General features: G+C 38.0%; 1 protein-coding gene across 1 annotated transcript in view; it reads right to left on the reverse strand.

Annotated features, from left to right (window-relative positions):
- Positions 1–7,939, reverse strand: part of LOC149283168 (semaphorin-5A-like) — a 96,424-nt gene extending 88,485 nt beyond the window's left edge. The window contains exons 1-2 of the mRNA XM_089497900.1: positions 7,936–7,939; positions 2,481–2,580 (exon numbers count right to left, since the gene is read on the reverse strand). Of these exons, the coding sequence (XP_089354026.1) occupies positions 2,481–2,580; positions 7,936–7,939 (104 nt within the window). The remainder of the gene's footprint in view (positions 1–2,480; positions 2,581–7,935) is intronic.
- Between the last annotated feature and the right edge of the window lie 275 nt (positions 7,940–8,214).

Raw genomic sequence — 8,214 nt, forward strand, 5'->3', positions numbered from 1 at the left:
TTACTAAAAACACTTAGCAGTTGCATTACCTTATTATGTACTGTGGTTTGATCATTTGCCATTATTAATCTTCTTATTGTAATGAACTATTAGTTTTAATCGACTTAAGAATACATTCTTCCAGATCAATAAGAAAACCCTTGACAATTCAGTTCACTTTTTTAAGATTGTGCACATAAAGGCCTCGATTAAATGACCTGACTATACTTTAATTTGCCTCAATAGTATAACCAAAAATACAGTTAGCAATTCAACAGCCTGACTAAAACCAATAGAATGATTGTCCAGTCTTGCATACAGTTTTTAAGTGACATGGAGTATTAAGGAGAAAAACAAAATTACAAGATTTCTTTAACCCATCCCTACATGAAGCAGCAATTATCTACGGGAGACCCCTAGGAAGAACAGCATCTTTAAAGCAAATGTTTTCACTTTACTCAAGCCAAATTATATTTCCAAATTTAATTTAGCAAATTTAATTTGTTGTCAAGATAAAACTAAAGGTTATTTATTTTCTTTAGAAATGGACAGTTTACAATGAAAGCATATAAAGTAAACAATAAAGTAATGCTGTTTTTAATAAGACTAGACTATAAGATTAACCTCCGGCAAGGAAGAACATATCTCTTTAAGATTCTTCTTGAATTAAATGAGAGAAGGCAAATGTTTAATGTCTTCCTCTTTAATAAAGTATTCCATAGTTCATAAGAAACACTTTTTTTCTGTTTGTTCATTGGAATCTCACTCAAGTGGAAATTAGTATAGTGCTATATATTTTATATGTTTATATTCAATGGAATCCAGGCTTTCAACTATAAATTAAGAGAACAGTTGGAAGATGTGGGAGAGAGCACAGTCTTGATTTCTAAGCAATGGTTTATGGCTGTGTTTTACTTGTCCTTTTAAACGTGAAAACAGCAGAATCAATACAAAGTATTTGGATGCCATTCAAGCGAAATAGCTTGTAGGAAAAAATCAACTCAATTTTCACTTCAGAAATACAGCTATCAAATACCACTTTTGTGAAGGATTCTATTTTATCAATGAGGCCATTTGCAGAATGTGCGCAATCAGATAACATATTGTTGCCGACTCTTTAATCCTTCTGGGAGCACAATGTAAAGTAATCCAGCCTCCATGTCTCTTACACCGCCCCAGGGATAAACCATTTGCAAGATTCAACATTAATGGCTGCTAATGGCAATCATGCTTTAATTACTTTGCTCTGTTCATAGATGGTATTTACTATCCATGGAAAATTGCAAATAGGTGATTGGCTAGAAGGAACTATGCAGAATAAAATCATAGGCATCTAAACCGACTTTAATGAGCCTAATTTTCTAAATCAAAATTGCCGCTTCAAAAGGATTTCAGGAAGTCAATTGTCATTTTTTTTATCTGTTCAAACTCCAGTCTGGAAACTTTTATAAAGCAAATCATTGTTTTCTACCTCAGCAAGTCGTTCACATGGCCTTAATTGCTCTTAAGTTATGTATTTTTCAGTCAGAGAACATGGTTTGTAAGATATTTATCATAATTATTTCATCCATCTAAGTAATCCCCAAAACAGACTAAGGACCTTGAGAATTAATAAAAAAGGGAAACAAATAAATCACCTATTAAAAAACACATTAGTTTATTAACAAAAATGCCAAATACAGTCTAGGAAAAATTATTGAAATAAGTATTTTTGTACTGAGCTTGAATCTCCACAACTGTATTTGGGAATTCTGAGTTTGCCTTGGGGGCTCAAAGGTTCACAGCTGGTTAGTGGGCCACAGCAGCAACTTTTAATCCATTATTATTTGGCTCAGAAGCCATGGGAAGTGTTCTAGAATAGAAACTACCCTGTAAACATGCATGCTTTAGTGATTAAACAATAAGTAATACTTCAAAAAAAGAGAAGGAAGAATAGCAAACAATATCTGACTTTTGCAATCTGCAGGTATCTTTTGAATATGCAATACATTTGAAAGACAAAAAGAGAGATGCAAAATCAATATATTGCATGACCCATGGAGAGGCTTTGGAGCTTTAAGAACCTCTGCATCCTTTTCTCTCTTAATGTACATTAAAAAAGAAATGCACATTAAAGAAATTTTACAAGATGCTGTAAGGGTTTCAAAAAATCTTAAACTCACATTCCACACTGCCAAAGTTCTAAGTGCTACAAATTTTTTTGGTGTGTATGATGGGGTCTTCTCCAGGATCTAAACTCCTTTGGTTAGTTTGGTGAGAACTAGAAAATTAATAGTTATTCTGAATCCGAAACATAAATACACTTTAAATTAGAAGGAGGGGGACGCTGAAGTAACTTTTAAAATGGCATACAAACCAGTTTTACAAATAAATTTACATTATATTTAATTTATCCTAACAATTGCGCTGCATTAAAATGGAATTTATTAGTTCTATTTATATTACATAATCATACCAAAAAGTTATATATATTATATATATATATTCAATAGAATTCTTACCTTGCTCCAACAACAAGTTCTTTGTGCCCAGAGCCAAATGATAATTGTGAAAAGTCCACAGCATTTTCCATTCTGAACATGTTTAGCCAGGGAGCAATTTCTGAAATAATGTAAATAAGGATTTAATCTGATTTGATATATTCAGAATTGCAACATAAAATAAAGTTATTCCATAGCAGCTAGGCACATAAAACATATCAACGGAGTTGGACACGTTCTATATTATGATTTTTTTTTTTTATTATAACTCTCATATCTTGTCTGGATTTGAACATCTGAAATTGTGACAGAAACAAATCTAAAGAGATTGATGTGCTCTATTCTCAATATAATACTAATTCACAAATACTTTTACCTGGTTTTATGCAAAAATACTCCCCCAAGCAACACTTTCCAGCAAACTAACCTCTGTACCCCCAACCCAAAGATTTGACCCCCAACATACATTTATGTCAGTCAGTCATATAACACAGTACATCGTTTGTAGCATTAGCAGGACCCTGGAACAGGTATTGCAACTTGCATGTGAAGTAACATACACCATGGGTAGGGAACGGAATTGAAGCGCCAACTGTGCAGATCACATGTCCCATTGCAGATTCTGTACAAAGAAAAGGGTGACTAACACTGTCTGGAGTGCAAAAGCTGTGAGCAGATTTTGCTTGTTTTTTGAAAATCTGATACATAACTATCATTAATCATAGTGAGGCCCGGATTAACGTAGGGGCTGATGGAGCTGTAGCTCCAGGCCCCTACCTGAAAATAGGCCCAGTCAGGGCCGGACTGACTGGCCTATGCTTGGCAGATGAGGCAACCAGGGCTGTCTTTAACGTTGCCCCTTAAAGCCCGCAGCAACCATGGCCGCGGGTGTCACAACCGCAATCACTTCCACAGGGGCCCACTACTTAGCTGTGCATTGCTTGCACAGCCAAGGGGATGCAGGAACCCAGCAGAGTCACTTCACATGACCCTGCTGCCCGTCTGCTTCCCCTGGGCGGTAAAACAGAAGTTGAGGTAAGGGGGTGAGGGAGGCTGTTTGAATGAGTATGTGAGATTGAGTGAATGAATGAGTTAATTAATGAGTACCCAAATGAGGGAATGAATGAGTATCTGTGAAGGAGTGAATATTTGTGAATTAGTATATGTAAAAAAATTATTGGGACAGGAGTGGGATCTGTTCTTCTCAGAATGTCTCCTTTTGACCAAAAGAGAGTGGGTGGATCACCAAGACTTGCCTATCCTGGCTTTGGCCGAATCCTTACAAATCCAAGGGACATTGGCGTTAGCCCTAATAGGGAGCCTATACATATCTGAAGATCAGTGGGTTGAGGACTACAAGATGAAGGAAACAGAGGAAATACAGCTAGATGAGATAGAGTAGGTCAAGAGGTGAATGCAAAAAAAAACCCCATTTCTCCACAAACCATGCCCCAGCAATGTTGAGAGGTATGTCATATTGCAACATTTAAACTGCTAATGCAATTTTAAGTTCCAAAGTAGAGCCCTGCGCGGGACTGCTTTTTTAATCCCGCTCCCGCTGATTTTTTGTCCAATCCCACCTGCTCCCGCAATGTGGATGTTCCGCTCCCGCAATGTGGATGTTCCACTCCCGCCCGCTCCCGCAACATGTGTGCCCAATCCCGCCACATTTGTGGTCAATCCTGCCTGCTCCCGCCACAAATGTGGCCAATCACACCACACCTTACCGGATCTGCAGATTTCCCGTGCAGTCCCGCAACGCTGCCCTCGAGTTGCGTCTCTTTTGCTCCACCCAGGAACACAGTGGAGTCACGGGAAATGACGTCACATCACGTGACTCCGCTTTGTTCCTGGGCGGAGCAAGAGAAGAGACACTGTAAGGGAGCAGCGCGAAGGCAGCCTTGTGGGACTGCGCGGGATTACCGGGACCCGCAGGTACAGTGTCTGACCGCCCGCTCCCGCAACACCAGCAAGACCACTCGCAAGTTTTTGTCTGCGCCCACGGGACCCGCCTCCCAATTCAGTCCTCTATTCCAAAGCTTCGTACAAAGCAAAGATTTGAGTAAAACTAACATATCCAATCAATTACCTGTCCAGAAGTCTTATCTTTTCTCAACCCAATCTTGAAAGTGTCTCAGGATTTGTCAATAAACAAAAAAATTGATAAATGACCATGCAGGTTAAGACCCCTGCTTCCATGGTAGCCTAAACATTACTCCATTATGTGTAATATGTCTCTATGTGTAAATGTATATTTGCTATGTGTCTCTTAACCACCCCATCTTTCAATTGTACAGCACTGCATAAAATGTTGTCATTAAATAAAATATACTAATAACATTGCTTATTACAACCTGCAAGCAGCATTACATAGATTTTGTTACTGCACAATAAAATAAAGGATTTGGAAAGTGACTGAACTAGTTAAACATTATTAAATTAATTTTAAAAGATGATTAACCTGTTTGGAGAGGGGGATATTAAAGACTACTTTTACTACTTTTTAGGGTTATCATAAAGTTGTTAAAAAACTATTTTACTGTTTTGAGTAAAATATTTTTTTTTATAAATTATAGTTTGAGTATAATGCAGTTGTCATAATGAAAAGAAGTATTTATGTTAGAAGGTGGGAAATATTTAATTTGCACAAAGACTATTAGTTTAAAAATGAAACTGAATTGTGAGTGGGACAGATTCAGAAGAATAATGTAAAACTGAACTATTAGACTTTCTTTTTTTTGGCCTCCTGTGGAGCCTGCAAAAAAAATTGTTCCTCTTGGCAAATGTCAAAGCTGGGTTCTGGAGAAACACAGCCCTTATAAACTGTTTATCTACTGTATACACAGAACACTAAAGTAGTACTGATGTACAGGCATACTCCCAACATTTCATCCATTTAAAGAAATCAATTTTGTGGTTAAACTTGGACTCTTAACCACAACTTGTTATATTATATTATGGCCTCTTTATAACTCTTTTTGTAATTGGGCAAATTACCTAGAGTTGAGTATTTAAGCTAGATAATTTTTGGTTTATAAATAGATTTCCTGTTTTTTTTTTTTTGTTGTACATACATTTATATTAAACTTAACATGTCTAAAAATAGTCCCAACAAGTAACATACAAAATATATTGAAAATATACTTTATGTATCCAGTGGCGGTGTGCTTTACACCATTCTGGCCGATACTTGGCATTCCACATTGTGATCTTCGGCTTGCGTACAGCTGGTCGACCATGGAAACCCATTTCATAAAGCTCCCAACACATGGTCCATATGCTGATATTATTTTAAGAGACAGTTTAGAACCCTGTAGTGAGTGTGCTAAAGAGGACAAGTGATTTTAAACTTGGTACACACTTCAGCACTCACCAGCCTCACTCTGTGAGTGTGCATGGTCTACCACTTTGTGGCTATGCTGTAGTTACTCCTAGACACTTCCACTTCACAATAGCACTTATCACTTAATAGCATCATTCTGTGGTGTCACAATACTAAATGTTGGGGATGGAAATCGCCAAGATAAAACAGCTTCTGTCGGACTTTGCATATAGTACAACACATTTTTTTCATTCATTTAAAAATATGCCTTTTCCATTGAACTGTATATGAGTTATTGCTGTTTTACGTCATTGCCTTTGCCTCATATATTCATAGCCAGTTTGAAAATAGAGCAATGCATAAGTCAAAACAAATCACACAGAATATGGGCAATATACGCATGTGACAACTTTTTGCTTGGTCTGACATAGATATACACTAGCTGTTTGGGATTAACAGTAAGATTATCAATAACGTTGTAACTTCAGGACAAGTTAGTAAGTAAGCCAAGGGCAGTTACACTGACCAGGAGATCATATACAGTATCTGTTTTAAAGTTGCACCCAGCGGTTAAACTATAATACATTTTGAGCTGTAAAAGGAATCCTGCAGCTCAAGGGCTTCAATAAATTGTTTTCAAATTCACCCCCCTTAGATCTATGTGAACTGTATAATTTTGAGTTGCAAAATTGCACTGCATATATAACCAGTTTATTTTCACTGGTTCACATCACTAGATTGTCATACTAACACAGTAACATATTTTACAGGAAATGTATGGCAATGCCTTTACATCAAAGGACATGTTAAGATTTCAGTGTGTTCTGGTGCGTAAAACTCAAAGACTTTAGACATAAAATAAATCGTAACACATACTATTCTAACTGGTGCAATAAAAGTGTGCTACAAAATATTTCCATCTTCTATGTTTGAAAGAGACAGGGTCTAATTTACAGACCTTACAAAACGCAATACTTACATTACATCCCATACAGTGTTGGATTGGAAGTTTAATAATAAGTGAAACACATTTACTTTAAATTTTAAATTAAAACTAAGGATTCCTGTTAATTTACGTGGATAACATTTCAGGTCTCTGTCCAGCAGCAGATAAAGCAAATCAGGTTCTAAAGTGCCTCAAATTTACGACTCTGAAAGCTCTATAGATGATCCTCTATTAATTTGCAGAATTTTGAACTAATTAATTACTTTTGAAAAGTAATGTTTCTTACTGCAGGATGATTCAGCTATGTTCTTTAAAAGTGAAATGAAAAATGTTGGTGCGCTAAGATAGTTCCAGGCTTAAATAATACAAATATGTAAAATGAAGCCTACCAAACAGGTGTGAGCATGCTGCAAATACAGTGTGTTGGCTGTACAATGTATACAAAAACTGTCTGCGCTTCTCACCCTAATAACGTTGGCAACAAACATGTAAACACAATATAAAAGAGAGGTTTTGGTTGTATGAATTGGCCAAAGCATAATTGAGCTCATCCGCCAAGTCAAGGCTCGCTCTCAATAGGGCCTACTCTCACCTCCTACATAGTGAAAACACAAAGCTTATACTGCTACCAAAACCTTATTAATGTGTTGGGGGAGGTGCAAGTAAGCCTGGTTGCAGCTTGCTGTCCAGGGGTTAATTGGCAGCTCCTCCAACACATTAATAAGGTTTTGGCAGCAGTATAAACTAGACTTGTGCATTTTTACTTGGGCAAACATGAAAGCGAAGACGAAGGGTGCGTTTTCATTGTTCAGCCCGAAAACCGAACATACGAACATGCTGGCGGCAAAATGTATACGAAGAGGAAGACACACAACACAAAGAATCTTCGTGTTCATCTTTGTTTACTAATCTCCCTGGTCCCTTCCCAATCAAGCCAACCTTATCTACGCAACATCACAGGGGTTAACGGGAGAGGAAACCCGTAGGTTTGCTGTCAGGGGTGACCTACGGATTTCCGCTGCCGTTAACCCCTGCGATGCTGCGTAGATAACGCGAGCGGAAATCCGTAGGTCAGCCGTCAGGAGTTTAAGACCTTTAACACTTGGAGCGGGGAGACAGGCCAAGTTCCCCGTCAAGAGTTAAAGGGCCGTGCAAGCGACTCTATTGTTTGATGCCAGAGGACACATGCAGGCGACCAGTAGACTCACTCATACGGGCCTTTAACTACTGACGGTGCAATTTAGCCTGGGAAGACCATGGTCTAGCTGCTCCAAGAGTTAAAGGTCCGTACAAGCGACTCTATTGGTCGTTCGTACGGACCTTTAACTCTTGGAGAGGAGAGACCAGTGGTCTCTCCTGGCCAAGTTGTGGCACCAGGATTTTAAAAGTCTGTATGAGTGAGCGGGCTCGTCTGCCATCAAACAATGAAGTACAGGTGCACTTTATTGGTTGATGGCAGAGGAGGCCCCTGCAAGCGACCAATAGAG

Source organism: Sceloporus occidentalis, unplaced genomic scaffold (genome assembly GCF_023333645.1).
Source record: "Sceloporus occidentalis isolate IW3139 unplaced genomic scaffold, rSceOcc1.0.p SCAF_110, whole genome shotgun sequence".
NCBI lineage: Eukaryota > Metazoa > Chordata > Lepidosauria > Squamata > Phrynosomatidae > Sceloporus > Sceloporus occidentalis.